The sequence below is a fragment of the Aplysia californica genome, unplaced genomic scaffold (assembly GCF_000002075.1).
Source record: "Aplysia californica isolate F4 #8 unplaced genomic scaffold, AplCal3.0 scaffold00069, whole genome shotgun sequence".
Taxonomy (NCBI): Eukaryota; Metazoa; Mollusca; class Gastropoda; order Aplysiida; family Aplysiidae; genus Aplysia; species Aplysia californica.
Window position 1 is genome coordinate 939,522 of NW_004797339.1, and position 21,921 is coordinate 961,442.

The 21,921-nt window shown below is 37.6% G+C and overlaps 1 protein-coding gene across 1 annotated transcript in view; it reads right to left on the minus strand.

Annotated features, from left to right (window-relative positions):
• Positions 1-235: 235 nt before the first annotated feature.
• LOC101861565 (mutS protein homolog 4) overlaps positions 236-21,921 on the minus strand; it is a 49,417-nt gene continuing 27,731 nt past the window's right edge. Inside the window, exons 11-26 of the mRNA XM_035968605.1 lie at positions 21,205-21,324; positions 18,641-18,653; positions 16,333-16,386; positions 15,225-15,436; positions 13,988-14,000; positions 13,273-13,318; positions 10,834-10,958; positions 10,211-10,305; positions 9,369-9,416; positions 8,220-8,387; positions 7,642-7,714; positions 6,950-7,014; positions 6,336-6,406; positions 5,554-5,657; positions 2,245-2,333; positions 236-1,319 (exon numbers count right to left, since the gene is read on the minus strand). Of these exons, the coding sequence (XP_035824498.1) occupies positions 1,113-1,319; positions 2,245-2,333; positions 5,554-5,657; positions 6,336-6,406; positions 6,950-7,014; positions 7,642-7,714; positions 8,220-8,387; positions 9,369-9,416; positions 10,211-10,305; positions 10,834-10,958; positions 13,273-13,318; positions 13,988-14,000; positions 15,225-15,436; positions 16,333-16,386; positions 18,641-18,653; positions 21,205-21,324 (1,503 nt within the window). The 3' untranslated portion in view covers positions 236-1,112. The remainder of the gene's footprint in view (positions 1,320-2,244; positions 2,334-5,553; positions 5,658-6,335; positions 6,407-6,949; positions 7,015-7,641; positions 7,715-8,219; positions 8,388-9,368; positions 9,417-10,210; positions 10,306-10,833; positions 10,959-13,272; positions 13,319-13,987; positions 14,001-15,224; positions 15,437-16,332; positions 16,387-18,640; positions 18,654-21,204; positions 21,325-21,921) is intronic.

The window sequence follows — 21,921 nt, forward strand, 5'->3', positions numbered from 1 at the left end:
GATGGCAGCCTTGCCAACTGTTTCCTGAAAGTGTCATGTCAAAAGGACGAAAACTAAGGAACGAGTAGGGAAAAAAACTGCCAAAAAATTACATTTTGCGAAAAGCGACAATTATTGTGAAAATTCACTATATTATTAACCCATCCTCATGTTTTCAAAGGCAATTTATGAGAAAAATAAAAGCTTTCTCAATTGTATCCATGCTATTTTTAAACTAAAAACTGGTTGATCTTAAAAAATCAGCCAACATAAAATTTACATAGCCTGACCCAAAAGCTGCAAAATCAAGGGTCGCTCCTCCCCATAAGAGACCAGACCTCCAAACTAAAAGCCCATCTTGGATAGGATCAAACCATTCAACAATACCCCACTGAGGGCTCAAACCAGGGTCATCTGCACCATTGCCCAGCATGATACTAGCTGAGCTATTGGCGTACTGGTTTTTTTTTATAGAGATACCCATTAGATACCCAAGGCTGAGAAGACTTCAAAATAATTGTGAAGGCTAATACTAATACAAAATGGTCAAAAATTTAGACACAACATGGGGAAATGAACAAAATGACTAGTTCAAGTTTTCCCTCATTTTGGATGAGTCAAAGTGTACAACTTGGCAATGAAATCTATGAATCTGTATCTATGAATCTGTATTGAAGCATGAAAATATCCCATCTTTTCTAATGTGAAATCAGTTCTACGGAAATCATTCCTGGTCGGTCTAGAAATTTATTTTTCAATGCACATCAGTCCACAGTTATGAAAAAAGTTAAACATGAGTACGGTATATGGAGAGAAAACTTATGTAAAGTTTGCAAAGTTGTGCAAAAATGAAGACAACAGCAAAAATCAAACTGCAATCTGCAAAAAAAGTCACTGACAAATGATGAACTAACGGTTCAAGTTTTAAAAGAGTAAAGCAAATTTCACACCGACGTCGCAAGTAGGAAGAAAAATTTATAGAATTCTTTAAAAATGTCAACTTTGGAAACTTAACAAAACATTTTCCATCGGGAGTTTACATACTATTTTGACAAATTGTTCTCATTTTAAATGGATCACAGCATTGACATTGTTTGCCACATGTCACTTCACTGTGAGAGCACTCTAAGAGCTCACTCTTCACTACTGGTTGACATCTGAGCGTTTGCAGTAGTCGTCAGTTTCTCAAGCTCTGCCAAATACGTTTTGCGGAGAGATTTGAGGTACATCCTCAAAGCATCCTCATCCATACGTGAGTTCTTGGCAACTTGGATCAGTTTCATGGCAAGGCTGAAGTCAGCATGTTGTCTCAGTACAACAATATCTCTTCGACGAGTTTTCTGGATGGATGGGTAAGCAAAAGGGACAAAGGAGGAAGTCAGAATGTAATGGGGTGAAAGAGTTTCAAAGAAGGGGGGGGGGGGTGAGTGGCTCAGATTTAAATTATCTTTTACTGTATGATGAATATATTTTCTAGAAATAGCAAGTATTTATTCGTTTCTCCAGGTAAACAAATTTATTTTGAAAAAAGGTTCTACACAGTTTTGATGGGACAGAAAAATCACACGCATGAAAGCGCATGTGTAAGATGGAAATTTGTAAGTATGACCTTCAACCTTAACAATTTGACTCATATTATCAGACATATCATGTCACTCTATGTAAATTTTTTTAATTCTATTGCCACAGCTACGTAATATGAAACAACAGAGACAAAGGGTACTCATCATTTATATATATAACACTCCCTTGTTGAAGAGAAAATGACCACACAGGTGCCTGGGGAGTTTCATAATGCTTTTCCTTTTATGAAATGGAGAACAAACCACTCAACTTCTCAGTGCGAACAACGCGACTATCCTAAGTTACTTCCAAAGAGTGAGGCATAATACGATACCAAGCAGATGACAGGAAACAGGTGTTGCAAGTCCAGAACAAACAAGCGCTGATTTGTTGGACTAAGACTGAACTGAACGTGGTCAACCTGGCATCAACTGAAGCAAATGGTGCAGAATGGCTCCCTGCACTATAAATATTAAGAGAGTTTGAGCAAGGGTATATCCCTGCATATTGTACACATAGAATTATTTCAAAGCATGAAAATGTGAATAACCTTGTCATTTTACAGTGATTTTTTGAGAAAAGAACACTTACCTGATGAAACAAAATTGCAACATATATTCATTCTCAGCAATCATTTTCTCAAACTTTGCTGCAAGAGGAAAGAACAAATTAATTTTTAATTAAAACAAACAGGAAACTTACCTCCCTTCTTTGCTCAATGTTGTCAGCAATTTTTCTCGCATCTTCAATGACACTTGTTGGGATGGTGGACATTGAGGCAAGCTGAAGACCTAATAACGCCAACAAATACAAGAAACGAAAGGGATAGAATCAGAAACAGGTTTTACGGTGGTATGCCCTGTAGGGAGGGAGGGGAATAAATTTACAAAAACAACTTAAAAATAAAATCCTCATAAAAAAGATCTTTCTTGGCCTTTCTGATTGTAGGCATGGAATGATATCCTTCACAGAAAGAGACTAGCTTCTAACAAAATAGAAACTGAAAAATATTTGGAATGAATATATTCATATGAGGCAGCGTGGTGAAATCAGGCGCTCATCAAAATAACGAAATCGGAGAAACAGTCAATTTTCCGCTAGTTTGGACATTTTTATCCAATTTTCATTTTTTGGCCTAACCTTTTTTATTTCCAGATAAAACACATTTCCATTTGAATTTTATGGAAAAACAGTGAGTAAAGGCACAAAATATGTCATTTTTCAGTTTTCAAAGACTCTTTGGCTATTGGAGTTACCAAACTTTGGCGGCCGTTTTCTCGTTTATTTCACCACTGAAACCAGGCGACCTCACTTCCTTCAAATGGAGGTATCTTGAATTTTATTCAAGATAAATAGATTATATTTATTTCATTGGAAGCAAGGCAAATAAATCAGCTTTCAGATGATACCAATAACTCCACATGCCCAAAAATCGACAGGTGCCTGATTCCACCGCGTCGTGACACATATTACCTAAATGGAGAGTTAATGATATTCTATTCAACTTTTTCTGGCAAGATGGGGCTACACAAATAGTGCATCACTGCCAGAGTCTCATGCACTAGGAGAGCAGGAGAAGTAAACATTAGTTAAATGCAACAGTCTTGATACTTGATCAATTTAAAGTAAATGAAACAGCCGTTGAGACAGATGATGACAACCTCTCCCTCCTTTAATTTAATTTCAACTTGATCGATCAATCTGTTCCCATTTTGTAAAGTAGTTTTCCGTTCTTGTTTTATTGTCTCATATTTAGTCACTAAGACATAAGCAACAACACAATATTTAGAAATATAAATTCACAATAATTATGAACAGGACAACAGAAAATAAAAGTAAAAGAAAAGTCAGATACCCTGTAGGACATGGAGGTTTGTATCATCATCATCATAATGCCTTTCACCCCTGGCAGGGTATAGGCCACATACAAGCTCCTTCCATTTATCTCTGTCCTGAGCCATCCTTCCAAGCTAGTTCCAAGTGAGCTTTATCTCTCTCATGTCCCTTTCCACAAAAATCTCCTCCATGTTTCCCATGGCCTACCCCTGCCTCGTGCTCCTTGTGGGTTCCACTGCAGTGACTGTCTTGTGATGTTTCCGCTGGGCTTTTTTAAGGTGTGTCCAATTCATTGCCATTTTCATAGTCCTATTTCTACTTCTATACCCTTTTGTCCTGTCCTTTCCCACAGCTCTTCATTTCTTATTCTATCCTGCCACTTGATTCTTAGAATACTCCTCATACATCTGTTCATGAAAGTCTGGACTTTATTCAGTACTGTCTTTGTTGTCTTCCAAGTTTCGCAGCCGTAGAGGAGCACAGACTTGACTTTGGAGTTAAAGAGTCGAATCTTGGTGCGCAGTGAGATGTTGCTTGCTTTCCAGACTTTTGATAATTGATTGAATGCTGACCTTGCCTTGGCGGTTCTTGCCTTAATATCTGCCTCTGTTCCACCTTTACCATCAATGACACTTCCAAGGTAGGTAAAGGAGTCCACTTCTTACACGGGAGTGTCTTCCACTGTCACAGTAGAGCTTGAAACTTTTCCTAGTTTCACTACTTTTTACTTACCTGGATGTATATGTAGGCCAACACTCCTTGATAGGCTGTTGAGTTCCTTGGTCTTTTCTTGCATCTGAGCATGTGTGTAAGAGAGCAGTGCAAGGTCATCGGCGAAGTCCAAGTCGTCCAGCTGCTGCCAAGGGATCCACTGTATTCCATTACGCTTGCCTCTGGTGGCTTCTTTCATGACCCAGTCAATTGCCAATATGAAGAGAAAAGGTGAGAGCAAGCATCCTTGTCGCACTCCTGTCTGTACCTGGAATGGTTCTGAGAGTTGTCCTTCATGGAAGACTTAGCAGTTTGTTCCATCATAGGTGACCTTCACAAGCTTGACGATTTTGTCAGGTATTCCAAAATGCAGCATGAGTTTCCACAGAGTTTCTCGGTCCACGCTGTCAAACGCCTTTTCACAATCAATGAAGTTGACCACGAGAGGTGAAATCCATTCAAGCGATTGCTCAACAATGATGCGCAAAGTAGCGATTTGGTCCACACATGATCGTTTTTTTGCGGAACCCTGCCTGGTTTCCTCTGAGCTTCTCGTTTGTTGCCAGCTTGATTCTCTCCAGGAGTATCCTGTTAAAGACTTTCCCAGGTATGGACAGGAGTGTAACGTCTCTGTAGTTGTTACAATTGCTGATGTCTCCCTTCTTTGGCAGCTTGATTAGGTGGCCTTCCTTCCAGGCTGATGGTATTTTCTCCTTTAGCCAAACCTTTTCAAACAGAGCATAGAGAATTTCCACTAACGTATCTTTATCTGCCTTAAGGGCTTCCGGTGGTATATGGTCGGGACCAGCTGCCTTGTGGGACTTCAGTGTTTTTATAGCGGCTGCAATTTCCTCTCTTGAAGGTGGTTCCGTATATTGGGAGGTCATTTCTGGCTGGAAGAATTTCTAGTTGGTTTTCTGGAGGTGGTCTGTTCAAGAGTTGATCAAAGTGTTCTCTCCATCGGTTAAGTTGCCCTTCTGGGTTGAAGATAGTCTTTCCCTCTTTGTTTTTCACTGGCAAAGTGGGCTGCTTGCTGAACCTACCTGAAAGAGTTTTTGTTGTCTGGTGTACAATCCGCAAGTGCCCGTCTGTTGCTGCTTTCTCTGGCCATTCAGGTAGGTATTCTTGTCCTTCTTCTTGGAATTCTTTACCTCCCGGTTTACTTCGGTGGAGGTTTGTATAGACTAACCATAAACCAAAACGAAAATTCATAGCTTTTCCAGACTATCAACAACTCAAGCCAACAACATATCTCTTTCTGAAAGGGACTCAAATCTAATTCAGGTTCACCAGAACGAAGTACTGATATCCATAATACAGTACTAAGAAGACATCTTTAAGCCAGACTCGACCAGGAAATGAACTCATACCCTCTCAGGAGCAAGTCCAGCAGCATAGCCACTGGGTCACTTTGAAGAAACGATGCTACAATAAGCATGTGTGATGAGAACAAACTAAACATACCATAGTGGGTCTCTGGTGTAACCCCTCGTGACAGGACATGAGTGTAGGAAATTTTTTCACATCTGGCCTCTGCATTAAATACTCTTTGAACTTCAAAATAGTACCTGGGGATGATGAAATATAAACGATTGTGAAAATGTCAGTTGAGAAAGTAAAATCTAATTTGCATTTTGCTAGGCCTACTTCTTAGCTCTGCAGATATTTGAAGTTAACTCTTAAAACCCTGAGTCTTTTCCACCATTTCCCTGAGTTTTTTCTACAGTCACCTAAACCTGGTGCACTAGGTATCATTATGACCCCAAAAGCTTGCCTCCAACTTCTACATAGTGAAAACAAAGGCTTAATCATTACTAAAGAACTTGGATCGGGAATAGTTCCCAAAAAACAAGAAGAAAATAGCACTAAATGAAACAAAACAGTTGTCAATAGTACCGGACGCTCCCAGCTTCCAACGGGGAATAGGGTTATTACCACCAGACCCTCCAAGCGTCCGATGGGGTTTAAAGAGTTAATAACCAATAAAACCTTTCAAGAAACATTTCGTAGAGTCCTCTGTCCTTTCTGAGACTCACATGACCACACACCATACAGCATAGAATATTGTCAAAGAAGCAAAAGTTTTTGATTGATCACTGATTTCTGAGGAACTCTGTAGACAGAATCTGTTCACAATGACTTGCTCAGTTACAAAATAAAAAATATATTAGGAAACAAAAAGGTCAAATGAGCTACCCCAAGATGTATGCAGACACATCTCAAAATAAGAGATTAGTTAAGCTTACTCAGAAACATTTGGATAGTTCCTGTTCAAATCCGTCAACTGCCTGAAGTGTGTCACAAAAAATGTGAAAGCCTGTGAAGAGAGTTTGGACATTACTGAGATTGAAATATGAAAAGAAAAGCTGCAAATTATTTATGAAATATACAATAAAATAACAGTATCAGAAACAAACATTTTAACAAAAGCAAACATCAAACATTTATTTTTTACTTTCTGTATTTTAAATTATTTTAGTAATTTTTTTTTAGTGGGGGGGGGGGGGTCCGAGAGAGAGAGAGAGAGAGAGAGAGAGAGAGAGAGAGAGAGAGAGAGAGAGAGAGAGAGAGAGAGAGAGAGAGAGAGAGAGAGAGAGAGAGAGAGGGAGAGGGAGGGAGGGAGGGAGGGAGGGAGGGAGGGAGAGAGGGAGAGAGAAGAAGTCAGGAGGTGGGGGGGATGAAACGAAGAAGAAAAATGAAAGAGATGGCCAAAGATGAAAAAGACCATGAAATGAGGGAGAATGATGGTATTCTCTGAATAGCTATCTTTATGCAAGTACCAATTACGATAAAACAAGGTCCTATCCTCCTTAGGTAGTTTTCAAAAGATTTTTCCTATCTGATCGGACCAAAGTCAAACCTTTTTCTTAAGAAGACACTCTGAAATAGCCCAGCAAATACCAACTCCCTCCTCAGCACTGGTTCCTGGAAAGGCAGGAGGGTGAATATTAATTATGTAATAGTGATGAATGATCAGACCAAAATTAATATATTACAAGAGCAGGATCCTTACATCCAAAAAATGACCATCATTAAACATTTGCAGCCAATCTTTCATATAGCTTGGTCTTACCGACACAAAATTGGAGTTCCTAGCTTATAAATAATTCTACAGCATTTCAACAAAAAGTCAATTTGAACTCATTCTATTTTTGACAGCAGAAATAATAGAAAGACTCTTAAATTCAAGACCAGGAACAAGAGAACACCATCTTGAATTCATTTCCTTAATTGACATTGATTAGTTTGAACAGAAGACAAGCTTATTTATAATTTCTCTTAACAACAGTTTCTAAAATAGAATATCAAGTTTCGGCCAAAATGTAATAAAAGCATTCTTGAGACCAAATGTACTTAAGTTTCTCATCTGAAGTTGCATAGAAAGGAACAAAAGCTTGTCAGTGTAATACTAGTCAAATAAAGTTGGGAAATACAAGACAGCATGAAGCAAAGAAGTAATACAGAAAATAGAAAACAAACAAAAAAATACTGCTGGCACTCTCCAGGTAAACAAAAATTAAGCAAGGAGAAAAAAGCACAATTTTAAATTACCTCTTCCGAGCTCATCTATAATCACAAGAGAATTATCCGTAACATTCTGTAAAATGTAGTTGGTCTCTTTCATCTGAGGGAGACAGGAAAAAATTCTCATAAAGAATAAAATGTCATTCAAATAACCTGACTGATCCTTAAAACATAGCTGAATATCAGTACATTCTATTGTCTTTAGACCAGAAAAAATACCCAAACGAATTAAGCATCTAGGGACCTGGGACCTAAAATATTGAATCATGCAGCTGTGGCCTCACTGTTCCAGAGAATAAATTGTTATAGTTTTTTAGACATTTCAATCTTACTCAAAATCCATGAATAAAATGCATCTGACAATGTAGCCTACAGTTATGGAGGATCAACATAGAATATCTTATCTTTCATTGAAGCATGTGCATCACATTTCTTTAAATAAATACTGAATTATCGTCCACTTATTTACGGTATATACTATAAAAAAACATGTAATAAATTATCATGTTGCAGAACTCAAATTGAGCTTAAAAAATTAGAAAAACCTACAGTTTAATTCAGATTCAGGGAGGGGAATCATAATCATAATGGGAATGTCAAAATACCTCTAATGTAAAAGTAGAAGAGTTGGACTCCATGTCATCATCTGAGCCAATGCGGCTGAAAATCTGATCAGCAATTCGAAAGGACGCAAATTGAGCTGGTACAAAGGATCCAATCTGAGCCATGATTTGTAGCAGGGCAACCTGTCTCAGATAGGTAGATTTACCACCCTGCAAAGAAAAATTAACTGCTGACACGGATATCAGAAAATTCTAAGAAGAATGTGACTACATTTTCAGAAAATGGTTTTAAAATGTTATTTTTTCTTACAAAAACAGTTTTTTTTGTCTAGCAAATTGATAAAAAGATATTTACACAGCTAGATAAACTTCAGATGTACCAAGTTACGGCTATAAACATTTCATCTTACACAAAAAAGATTAAGGTGCCAAAACAAACTGCTCTGTAATATATAATTATATATATATAAATATATATATATATATATATAGCCTATATATATAATGCAGTCAAGCAAATATTCACTACCCGTCAAAGCACAATTGAAAATTTTAATACTCTTAACACCAGTGCTCCTTATTTTGTTGTCTTTTCTACTGCCTCCAAACACTGATAGTTACGTGTTTCACTCCCCTATCTAACATTTGACATCTGACGAGTAACCCTCAAAGATAAAAACAGAAATGTTGCCCCAGGAATAAAGTTTGCGCACCCCTGTTGATCAAGAACCCTTTTAAGGTCTAAGGAAAAGACAGAAATACTGCCATTATATAATAACTTGTCCCTGTAATAGCAACAGCATTCTGTCTGTAAATTCCATTAAAAAAGGGGGGGGACACAATACAAAAAAAAGCAGTAAGAACATGAAGATGGAGTGAGCCAGGATTTTTTTCAGAACCTTTATTTTGATATGTAATTTGTCATTTTAAGGGTTAAACACCAATTTCACTGCTGTCAGGTATTTAGGAGACAGGATCTTCAAATTTAATGTGTATCCCCAATAGGACCAGGCCAAATCGGAGGAGAGCCTTGAAAACTCTCCAAACAAGCAAAGTCCAAGAATGCCCCCCTGGGGATTCAAACAAGAGCCATCCACACCATAGTCCTGCAAAACGTTGATCTTTTATTACCTTTCATAACAGAGAAGGTAACCAAGAACATACAACTTTACCCTGATGACAACATCTTACCATGTTGGGCCCTGTGAGAACAATGAAATTGCTGTGGTCTGCTGCATACTGAGGATTTTTAAATAAAAATTGAAAGAGTCCTTTGCATTGCAGTAAAAAAACAACATAAAACAGTACATTCTGCACTTAAGAAAATAAAACAAACCAAACAATTTTATGAGAGTTTCAACAAATGATGTGAGTTCTTCTGTGGTAATAATGACTGTTCTCATAAAAGTGAAAAAAATATTATAGTAAGAAGAAAAACATAGGAGAGTAACCACCACAATCATCAAACCTGTGCACAATTTTGAAAAAATATGTTGTAAGAAATCAGTGAGTACAAAAGAGCTTTTAAAAGTCTTATTTTTTTAGTGAAGTCAATTATTCTATCCATCTCATAATTCTTTTTTTTTCAATGAGGATCTAAAATGTCTATAACTAAATTTGGGGAGAAGGAAGGGGGGGGGGGGGGCCCTCTCAGTTCAACATCTATAGAGTCATAAAAAAATTATATCCTTAACAACAATCATTTAATTCAACTATTTTTTTAACATCAGTAAAGAACTTTTAAAAAGTTATGTTCTAAATGCTAGACAAAAAATACATTTTGATGATATCTATGCAATTTGCAAATCATATCTCCTACATACAAATACAAGTAAGAAAATAGAAATTTTCAGGAAGAAATTAGGAGCCGGTTAAACTGAGTCACACTTTACTACTAGTGCTCTTACCTGTTAACTCTAGCACAAGTCCACAAAATGTTAACGTGAAATAGTTCAATAATGAATGATAAATACGATAAATTATAGCCTGACGACCTAAACATTTGGTAATACTGAAAAAAAAGTTCCACTCACTGTGTCATTGGGCACCACTATGTCACAGCTGACTTTCTGTAGGATGGGATGGTAACCTTGTTTGATGGCCAATGTGTCCGTAAACTCTGGCCGAACTGTAAGAGCAGTGCAAGCCAGAAACAGAGCATGAGATATGGGAGGAAGATTATGGTACGGATGTAGGCAAGAAAATGATTAACACAAACAAGCTTCGAAGGCAATACAGTGCATGGAATATGGATGAAAATAAATAAAAGTGATTCTGATTTAAATTTCAGAAATTTAAAATACATCTTTTCTCAAAAATGAACATTCAGTCCTCAGTGTTAATAAAGTATAAAGTACTCTACTTTGCCTGTTTCTCTGTTACTTCCTCAAAACTCCCACAATAATCTCCTGCACCCCTTCCCCTTTCAGACACACACAAATATTAAAGAAATTGTGAAATATTGTCTGAAAAATATGTCTCACAAAATGCAAATCATCCTGGTTTTTGTCACATGAATATGCCAGATATATACAGTCTTTGCTCATGTCCTTCTAAAATAAATTTCGGAAAAGAGTGAACAGAACCTCCCCTCACATATCTTTCTTCTGGACCTGTGGTGAGTCCATTAATCCATATGTGCATCACTCAAACTTACTGTAAGAGGAGAGCGTGGCAGCGTGGGCCAGGGACAGCAGCATGTCCACCATGGCTACAATGTCTGCCAGTTCGTAGAGACAGCTCACCTGACCCTGGAGGCTAGTCAGCAAATCTGTGGTCACACTGACACGTGGTGAGAAAAGAAAGAAGATGGAACAGTTTGAGAAAAGAGGAGCACATTGGCACAATAATAGTCATTTCAAACTTATTTTAGTTAGTAGAGATTTTACAGCGCTCACAACTAAAGTCTTTTCAAGCTAGGAAAAGCAAGACAAACACACAGTAAGAAAGAAACAAAAATGGTGACGCCCTCCAAACAGTCATGAAGAAGATAGAAAAGACGATTTTAATCATCCCAAAGGGGAAACCCATTAACTACAATATGACGGAAGCATTGAGTTGCATTTCATGGCGAGTCGGCAAAAAAAGAGACACATTGCACCAGTAACAGATAAGGACAGAGGTAAGTCTTATGTCTTAGTAGAGGTTTTACGGCGCTTGCAACTGCATAAGGTCATATGAGCACCAAGGAGTGGATGTCAACAGAGAAGTCCTTACAGGGAATCAGGTTTACTCTGCTCACCTCTCTAGTTTCAAAAGCACAAAGTCCGCTTAAACTATCAAGGCACCCCGGAAATAGCGGGTCACAAGAGTGTGACAACCATACAAAAGAAGTAGAGGAACAGGAAGCGTGGCCAACCCCGCCACTGACACTGCAACAGAAGCTATACGGGCCAACAGATGAACTCAGCAGGACGGCCTAATTTATGACAGATACCAGACTTCAAGTGTGATGCGATTGAGAAGAAGAAGAGTAGAGGGAAAATGACAATAGTAAGGATTAGGAAAGAAAAAGCAGCAGTTCCCTGTTGCAGTTTGGCACAGTTATGAGCATGACATTGTTCAATCAGCCCATTTACAAATCTACTGTGCATAAGAACAAGTCAATGTCCCCATTTTGGAATGGCCTAAAGACACTCCAGTCAGTAGCATCGCCCCGGAGGGGGGGGGGGGGGCATGTAAGTCTGACAGGAAGTAGAAAAAGAAGACCACATCAGAGTGCCTTGCGCATAAGCAGGTAAATAGTTCAGTCTTCTCTAACATAAACCCCATATCCAGTCACACAAATAAGACTAGTATCCTGGTACGATGTAATCTCCTCCAAAGCAACTTCACAAATACATCTTTACCTGAGGCCCTAAATCAGTGTCCCTAAAAAAAATCCAAAGAGCTTATACTTATAAATGTCTGTCACCTTTTGAAGACTTTTCCATTCCCATTAAAAATCAAAATACTCCCAAGTGCAAAGCGCAGAACACTGAGAGAAAGACCATAGTCGCAAGAGGTAACAGAGAAAAACAGAAAAGAGAACTAAGTGTTCAGGAAAAGAAAAGGACAAGCATCCTACAGAGCTGCTGAACATTTCTACCTGCGCAAGATGGGACAGTAAATACACATTAACAAGTGTACTGAAATAATTACAAAATGCATTTGCCATCACAGATATAGAAACATGCACTTTTGTAATGAATGTATCAATGTCAACTATAACTTTACTTTTCTGATCCAGCAGCCATCTGAGTTCGAGCCCTTTGGCCTGATGCTGTCCCCGTAGAATTATGCAAATTTAAAAGGCCAAATTATGCACAAAAAAAGCAAAATTATGCAAAAATTATGCAAGTTACCGTAACACCATTCGCGACATGTTTTGCACTTTTTCAACTCGAAGTTTCACGATTTTCATGTTTTATGTGCAGAAAAATTGGAAACAGAACCTATCAGTATTAGTAATTTGTCATGTTGTGTATTTGGAAAAGAAAGCAATACACATCAGTAAAAAAAAACCCAAAAAAACAACCAAAAATAATAATCTCTGTAACTTTCAGCTGTAGATCTAGATCTATAGAGGAAAATAAAATGTTTTTTAAAAAAGGACATCTGGACCTCTGATGCTGGCACATTACTAAAACCAAGGACACCTGTCTGACACGAAACATCAGCAGACATGCATGAGAACAACAACTTTTGATGGATTGAAAAATTGAGCATGCTCAAGGAACAAAATCACAACCCATAACCAAGATCTTATAACAAGGGAAATAACCAGCTTTTCACTTAAATGAGAGTTATAACGGTGATTACGTCCCTTTAGTCACATAGCGCGGCGTTAATTAATTGTTTTGTGACAAAAAAGGAAAAAAACGTGAAAAAACGCGGATAATCCAAAATTATGCAAATGATGCAGAATTACGCGAAAATACGCGGGCGCGCCGCGGCCACACAATCGCATAATCCTATGGGGACAGGCCTGATGTCAACTTTAAAGTTTCCTTATATTGTCATCAACATAAATGTGAGCATGGTCAAGTATGCATTTTCCTTCATCGGTAATGCCAGAAATATGATGTGCACAAACATTTTGGGGTTTGACACTTACAAATTTCCCATCATGTATATCTGATCTAGGGCACTCTTGATCCTTTCTGCAATAATAAACAAGGGGAAAAGGGTTTCAAAATAATATCAAAATGAAATCATTTTTTAAGTATCTCTGTTAATCTATCCAGACCTATCTGAAATGAAAAGTATGAGCATTTACACTTTTTTAACAAATAGATGTTAAAATTACGGTTCAGAAAAAAGTAACTTTAAAAATGTTAAGCTTCCATTATATCTCAATGACAACCTTTTACTATGTCATTGCTTTATTTACTTCCCTTTATTGTGCTTATTCAATACTTTCAAGGAGTCTCAGAAAATGAAATGGACTCATTACTATTTCAATAATCAGAACAATTCTGCTACTTGAGTGAAGAATTTGCATCTTAGATATCATTGCCAGAAGTCATGAATTGCAAGAGATATTGCTTTGGCAGCTTTAAACAATTTTGTCTAACCCCAAAAGCAAACAGGTGTCAATCATGGAAAGTATCTAACAGTTTTATTCAAAACCCCTGTCAACAGGACCAGTGAGTCGAGCATATCATCACCTTGTTGACACACAGCTTAAAGAGACCCCATAAAACAACTAAATAATCCATATAACATTTTTCTTTAGGCCTACACATACTTTAGTAAGACATATGGCAAGACAGGTTCATATCCACTGATTCCCATTTAAATACCTATAGTGTCACTCAACAATAACATACCATTCAACTGGAGCTGGGGAAGATAAATCAGGGTACAGTTGAGTATTTCCTTGCTCTACACACAAGGCATTTCAGTCTCATTGAAATGTATCTTTCTTTGTATACTTAAAATATGCAATTCATAGTTTCTTTCATTACAACCTTTTGATTGGTTCCCTTGTATTGACTAATAAGACAAGCTGATGAACAAACAACCTGTCCATAAGATTCACTGGATACTGATAAAATGTCTTTACGCAAAAATGTTTTATTACAATAAAGAAAGATTGGAAAACCTAGAAAAATGTCTAAATAACTGAGGTCCAGAGAGGTCACAAACTCAGGTAGCCTACACCATAGTCCAATGTCTAACAAAATGAATGAAAGAAATACCCTTAAACGCTTTCAAGGCATTTGTGTCATTTTTACAAGAGACTGAGAACAACTGCATCACTGTACTGTATTATTGCTCCAGAGTTTCTGTTGTGGAGACATTGCAGTTTGAGGAGAATCTGCACAATATCTGCCACATTCGCCAAGAACTGACTAGGACAATCTAGAAACACTGAAAAAGTAATAAAAGAGGCAGACCACGACAGAACACTCATTGTCCACTCGTGTCAGTCTTCCATGTAAAATCTGAAAGAAAGTGGTCCTGAAATTGTCCACTCTGATATAACAAAAGGCAGATCATCTAGAGCTTCAGCTGCAGAGGCACCACTACTTTGCTTTCCATACATTACCAGGCTATATGATTTTTATTACTGTAGCTGATAGTTTTCTGCAAGTTCCTTGCCAGCATTGAAAGTTTCAATAAACCAACATCAATTTTTTTTAAAACAAAACCAAGCACTAGTGTGTTCATTAGCAATTGCACTGAGAAACCAGTTGGAACAATACTTAACTATTTTGCAGACAACCAGGGTCTGAATCGAACTCTCAACATAGGGAGTTTCACAGGCTCTTAATTTCATCCTAACACTAGTCTTTTCCCTTCCATTGAAATTTAATTCTTTGAAGTAACAAGCACAAAAGTGTCAGTGGCTGATCACATTGTTAACTCAACAGGTAAAACACTTTTGAAAGCCCTCCATCCTGCCCTATTGTGACTTAATATTAATTGTAACCCTACCTGTAGTAAAGCCTGAATCATGCCTAGCAACCTCAGTTTAACCTAAATCATTTTCAACATGAGCATAAGACAGAAACCCAGACAAAATGCGTTTTCCTACAACGGGACACAATAAACATCACCCACCAGCTCCATCGTGGTAAAGCTGAGAGTGTTTTTGAACTTGTTCACTTTAATGAAAACAGACGGCAGATTGTCCTGGGATACAGCAGCAGCACCACCACCACCCCCTCTCTTCCCTCGTGTCTCTATGGACATCTGGATGTAGAACCCGCGCAGACTGCTGTATGCCGTTCGCAGTGGCAGCTGGTAGTTTTCTGCACATTGCTGGACCAGACCTGAGTGTCATAGAAAGTCTGAGACATTTTCTTTCATAATTATTTCTATCAATATTTTCCTAAATCATGTCTCCCTGTTGTCATCACCATTGTGGAGACAACTTGGTAACTTTTCAAAACTTTAACTGACAGTGCTTTCAAATGAACATTGTCTTCAGCAGTGTTATTTATTCTTACTCCACTGGACAAAACCGAAATTTATAAGAAGCAGGAAAATACAAAGATCTAAACTTCATTTATTTGTTTGTTTGAGAACAGAGAAGCACATTGGCACAATAACGATCATTTAGTGCTAGCAAAAAGCAAGACAAACAGAAGTACAGTAAAGAGGGAAAGTAATGAAGAAAGACCTATCAGTCGCAACTGATAACCACCTCAAAGCCCACTTAGATATACAGGTTCTTTGCTGAGACACAAGTTCACAAATTAGTCTCTACTGTTGACCAACTGAGAGAGAAGTCATTGCACTGGAGCAAATTACAATCTTGATGCAAGAGAAATATGCAGTGGTACTTACTCTCTGAACATGCCTCACATCTTATTGATAAGTACTACATTTTGCTTTCAGATGTTTTTTACAAGAAAGGATAAAGTCATGTCTTATAAATCAAATTCTGAACTCTCCCAAAATATCTATGCCTTACATTGGACACCACGGTGAACTTCTGTTTGCTCTCTGTGTAAGTTTCATACTTCATTAGAGCTCTCAAAGCAAAAAAAAATCTACATTTACGGAATACAAAGCTTTATGAAAAACCGGAACACCAACTTCTCTTCAGATACAAGAGGAAACATACTGTTGAGATTCTTTTCCAATTAAAAAAAACTGATCAATATAAACTTAGCAACTCATTAATGAGACTCTTATCTTTCTATTTTACTTAACACTCACTTACTCTCTAGATCATCCACCAGCTCTGTGTAGGTGCGTCTTGCCACGTCAAGCAAACCTTAAAAACCAAGTATCAAAATGCTAGTAAGTAAGGAATCTATTATGTACATTCACAAAAGGGAAACAAATATCGCAGTGTGCCCCCCCCCCCCCCCCCCCCCCCATTCTTTCCCAAACAACAGTCCCCCAAAAACTTTTGACGAGACAGGATCCAGCAAATACCCAAATTCTTGACTCTTAGTCTTAGTTACAAATTTTAATACAGAACAGTTGATGAACTGTTCACTGGTAATAACAAGCACTTCATGGACTGCTTTGTCACTGCAAATGGTGGGGTGGGGGATTTTGAGGATTCAATAATTTTATGTTTTAAGTGACAAAACTAGCTCACAACACTTGCATCATGAGAAGGTCGGTCACATATGACAAGCTGGTCTGATCATAGTCCCTTAGTCCCATTCTTGACGGAAAACTGCATCCAATAATCATAGACAAATTTGATTAAAGAATTACAAATGCCACACATTGTTTATTTTACTCCCCCAAGGAAAGGGCATACCTCATTATGATTAAAAACACAAACTGATGCAAGACATACAAGACAAACAAATAAGAAGTAAAAATACAACCAAATTAACTGAATTTAAAATAACTGGTAGAAGAGCACCCAAACAATTGAGGCAAAAATATTACTACAAAGATTTACAAACCACCATGACTGCTACAACAAAATAGAATGTTATAGGCCTACTCTCTGAGGCAACTGCAAACTAAAATGTGTAAAAATTGTCTAAAAATGATATCGCCAATGATGAAGTGAAAAACAGAAACAGTCAAGTCAGTGGGCCACATGAAGACATCCTGACAGCAGTGAAGCAACACAAACTGAAGTGGCATGAAACATAACACAACCACACAGGTTTTTGTTTGAGTAAACAGAAATACATTGGCACAACAACAGTCATCTACTGCAGGGAAAAAGCAAGACAGGCAGAAACAAAGCAGGACCTACCAGTTGCGCCCTCCAACCATCCAAGAAGCTCTAGGGCTTTCTAAGACAATCCTCCAGTGCTCTACACAAGGAGGGAGAAGAAGATGCTGACAGAAGAAAATATGGGAGGACAAAAACCCAAAATGGACATGACTGTAGCTGGACGATGTACTAAGAGGGGCAGAAAACAGGGATGGGTGGAGGGAGCTAGTTCACAAACTGATGACTATGGTATAGGGACAAAATAAATTCGAAGACATACATGATTTCAACGGCAGACTCCCAGTGGGACTTCAACGGCCTATTTCTGCAAGACCAGACCATTAAGTCAACAGAGCAACTAAAAAGTAATGTGGAAAGAAGACTCATAAGTACAGATAATCAAAGATAATCCAGAGATCTTAAATGCTTGGAGTGTACCAGAGGCATCCCATGAGACAGTAAAATAATAATATCCCTCTCCCCCATGCATATTGAGGGTATCTCTGTATTTGCTTGCAAAATATTTTATGGTGAGACTAAAGATCGATTCATTTTGCAGTTCTAGGAATTGCAACTACCTAAACTGCCTAAAATTAATTGAACTTCATCCCACAATATTATGAACCTTTAAATAATGTGAACAACAAATCCTCAGACTCCCAGCATTTGTTATTTTTATCCACGATACTTTAATTTGTGCTGAAATTGTAACTTTAAAGAAATCATTATCAAGCATTACAGTACTATTGAATTTTAATATTTTGGAGAGTACTTAAGTCACGGAATGGACCAAAAAGTTGCATACTTGAGTTGAATTTGATTGAGCATTCTTGTATTTGACTGTGATTCAGACTACAGCTGAAGAGAACCTAATCAAAGCTGACGTCGCTATAAAACACATCAAAACAGCAATTCTCCAACAAAGAAATCAGTATTGGAACATGACTCCAAATTTTCAGCATGAAAATGCTCTTGCTCATGTGAAAAGTTAAGAGCACACTGCTTGATCCCTTTGAATAAACTTATTGAGCACATAAACAGCCAAGGCACAATAAAGCACATCATTTTAGCTTCATTTCCTCGGAAACTCTTGTGGCTATTTTGGGCTCCAAAAGAATTTTAATGAATAATAATAACAATAAACAGTTTATATTGCCCTGATTCCCACTAAATAGCAAGCTCTATGTGCAATATAAAACAGCTTTTGCATTAGCTGTGGGGCACGTTAAGAATACCCAAAACCAACATCAAGAAGTTCATAAGTTCTCTCAGAAAAATCAACAAAATAATCAGATCAAACAAACTTGAAGAATCTGCATGCAAATTCCATACTACTCACCATTTATTTTTGTCTTTGGACAAACAGAGATCGCATTATCATGAGAAAATTACCATCATGTCTATTTACAAATGAAAAGAAAACCATGCTTCAAATTACAATGTGATGACGGAGAAAGAGACTGAGAGATCAAAGTACTTCATCATAAAAAGAAATAATATGTCATGGTGGAACATAAACAACACAAGAGTGGTCTGAAACTCCATTTCTGAAATGACTGAATTAAGAAAATACAATAGAACACCTAAAACACTTCAAATTCGTTTTTAGAGAACACACAAAGCCATTGACACCCAAAAAAAAAATCCTTTTTCCCCTAAACGATATTTGGCATAGATACACTCAACAACAAAACTATACAAGCATTAAGACACGTAAATTGTTGTCACCATGTTATCTATTTGATAACATGTATTTGTTCTATTGTCCAATTGATTTCATGTTGGGCTTATAGATTCGTCAGGTCAGTTCTGGCTCTGAACCTCTTTAAGCCAAGCTAATTTCTCTTTATTTTTTTTCACTTTTCAGTTACAGACCAGTAGAGCATGATTTTTTTGTTTTAGTAAGTGTTTTATGGCACTTGCAACCGAGCATGACTTTCACACACTATTGATTAACTTTAACTAAACACAAACAACAACGTCTCAGAACAAAAAAAGCAATTTAGCAATGACTACGAAAAAAAAATTTTTTAACAGAAAGTGTTTGCAAATAGGTGCATTTTGTAGCTTTATCTCCACAGAGCATGGAACTTTTTGAATTTTTGAAATCCATCAATAAACAAAAACGTTACGAATTTTTTAATCAATTAATTTTTGGTACACTTTTATATAATGAAAAAAAAATGGGACGTTCTTTGATGAGTTTTGAGACAATATTTGTCATAACTCGCTCATTTCTAGGAGTATTTAAATGAAACTTGGCAACCCAGTACATTTTCTAGTGCAGAATCTAGTCCTGCTTTCAGAATTTTCATGGCTATCCTACTTTTTGAGTTATGAAGACGTTTATAAGGTAAAAATGTGGCGGTTTTCGGTGCGTTTTGAGACAATATTTGTCATAGTTCGCCTTTTTTTTGGAGTATGTAAATGAAACTTGAAGGTCTAGTACAGTTTTTAATGCAGAAACTAGTCATGCTGTCAAATTTTTAATATCTATCATACTTTTTGAGGTGTAAAGACATTAACAGGTACAAAAGTGGCGTTCTTTACAGATTTACAAAGATTATCAGTCATATCTTCTCCCAAAGTCAGGATATTTGAATGGAACTTGGCAACATAAGAGGTTCCTCCTTGCTAAGCAATGCTCTGGATCAATTTGTCATAAAAATGTAAGTAGAGAACTGGATTTATTAGTCTAATAAATCCAGTTCTCTACCAGTAAAAGCATGCATACTTTGTTATAGAAAATAAGATCGTCTCTGTGTATATCCAGTGTTGGTCAGTGTCCTATTGTGTGGTAGATTAAGATGCGCTTAGATAATATAGTTTACAAATCATGGGAATATTTCGCATGTGTAGGCTACAACTCATACTATAAATGTAACATATTTACACCCCCCCCCCCCCCCTTCTCTCTCTCTCTCTCTCACTCTTTCACGCGCAAACACACATGCACGCACGCACTCACGCGTGAACGTTATCAATGTAAAAACGGGACTATCTTCCCAGACTGGACTAAATAAGTACCGTACTCTTTAATAACAATCATAATGCCTCACTTTTCCAAACAGAGCACACAGGACGAGTCCAAGTGTGTGCTTTCCCCAGAGGGGGGAATAGGCTTTAATAACGCAAACACAATGCCATACCACTTCTCAAGATATTTGCTTTTCTGTTTCTATTCTTCTGTCATGCAATCAAGCAAATAAAAATGACTACATCTATTGTATTGTGACTAAAATGCAACAAAAATGCAAGTTATCAAGGCCCCCGTTTAGTTTTCAAGTATCTTTCCCCCCCCTTCCGGTTCACATAAGCGGGACCTCGTTTGTAGCGCCCGAGGCGACCGATGGCTGATGACGTCACTCAGTGGAAATTTCCCAGCTGACGGTCATTCACCCAGTAGGCGCAAACGGCAATGTCGATTTTTCCCTTAGTTACTCCCACATTTTTAAAGATTACGCCAAAACCGCTAAACACAGAAACATGAAATATTAAGGGAATGAAGAAAAATGGTGTACAACGTATCAGTCAGTTTGACAACTTACAGCTCCGAAAAATCTTCAAAGCGCACCACATCAACCACTTTTGCAAACTTTTTCGACTACTTCTTGGATGGGTACAATGTTGTCAAACTGCATACTACGAGATTGACCTCTTTTCTGATTGGTTTCATTCATATCCATTCACGAGAAGCGGCGTGAGAGCAAGTTGAAGACAACAACCTTTGCGTTAGTGCGTCCCACAAAACACCCCCGCGGCGGGGGCCAAAAATCGGCAGAACAAAACGCGCTCCATGGGCATTGCTAAGCAATTGCACAAGAAAAGTACATAGACATTCATAACTCTAATCAGTAACAATTTCAATTTCCATATTCCTTCTCCCAGTAAAAGTAAACCTACTTTGATGGCTGCACATCTCTGATAGTGTTGCTGTAAGGCTCCCTTCTCCAGGTGGGTTGCATCATTGATCACTTCCCCAATTTTCTCCAAGATAGTCTTGAATCGTACATCATCAAGGGCCTGGAAAATAAAAGGTGTTTATCAAACATCTAAAAGGCAACTATCTATTTTGCCATTACAAGACATAAGGTAGCGTAGCCTACAAAAAAACAAGACAAATTTTTTTAACACTTATTGGAATGGGGGCCTTTCAAGTTTAATGGGCCCACAGAGACCTGAAGGAACCTTCAAAAGTTGAACATAATATACAAGTAGACTGATAAATATTGCCAACATCCCTACTGGAACATTATTAGCCTAGACCGTTTCACGATAGCTTGCTGGCACAGTTCACTTTCACATGAGAACAAAATGACACGTGGCATGTGCAACCTGAGGATTTCTGACTCCGTGTGAGCACAAGAAGAACATGACATATTTATAAGCAGTAGGAGCATGTAAAGTCAAATAGTGATATACATACATGATACACACTGCAGAGGTTTTCCACAATATATTGAGACTTTCTGTCAATCTTACAGCAAATCATAAAACAGATTACAGCATTCTTCTTTTTTTAAGAAACTTGGCTAGGTATAGTAGCAAAAAAAGGGACAATGAACTCATTGCTTTGATTTTACAGACTTCTCCTTCAGCTTGAGCTCTGGGGTACCACCC